Genomic DNA, 353 nt, shown 5'->3' with positions numbered 1-353 from the left:
AGATCCAAAAGTCAAATGAATATTCAGCCTTTTTTTTAGTTTGTTATATCACTGTATGTATATCAAAATGTTGGCATCAGTGCCCTCCTACTATTTAAGATAATTATTTTGTCAATAATTGTATACTTTTGTACCTTTACAATGTAAAAGATTGCTTCCAATGAGCCCATTCTCTGCAGTTACAAATGCTGGGTTATGACATCAGCTGGGCAGGATTCAACATCATTGAAGTGATGAGTTCTCCCAAGTTCACCTTTAAGAGAATTGGTTACTTAGCTGCTTCACAGTGCTTCCACCAAGATACAGAGGTAAGGAGAATAACCAAAGAAGAAATTTTAAATTGAAGGCAGGTA

At 35.1% G+C, this 353-nt stretch overlaps 1 protein-coding gene across 1 annotated transcript in view; it reads left to right on the top strand.

Moving 5' to 3' along the window:
• LOC119585208 (AP-3 complex subunit delta-1-like) overlaps positions 1-353 on the top strand; it is a gene marked incomplete in the record, with an annotated part of 41,547 nt that overhangs the window by 9,479 nt on the left and 31,715 nt on the right. Inside the window, 1 exon segment of the mRNA XM_037933859.1 lies at positions 180-308. Coding sequence (XP_037789787.1) covers positions 180-308 — 129 coding nt within the window.

The sequence above is a fragment of the Penaeus monodon genome, chromosome 19 (assembly GCF_015228065.2).
Source record: "Penaeus monodon isolate SGIC_2016 chromosome 19, NSTDA_Pmon_1, whole genome shotgun sequence".
NCBI lineage: Eukaryota > Metazoa > Arthropoda > Malacostraca > Decapoda > Penaeidae > Penaeus > Penaeus monodon.
This window is presented reverse-complemented; position numbering and strand designations above follow the sequence as displayed.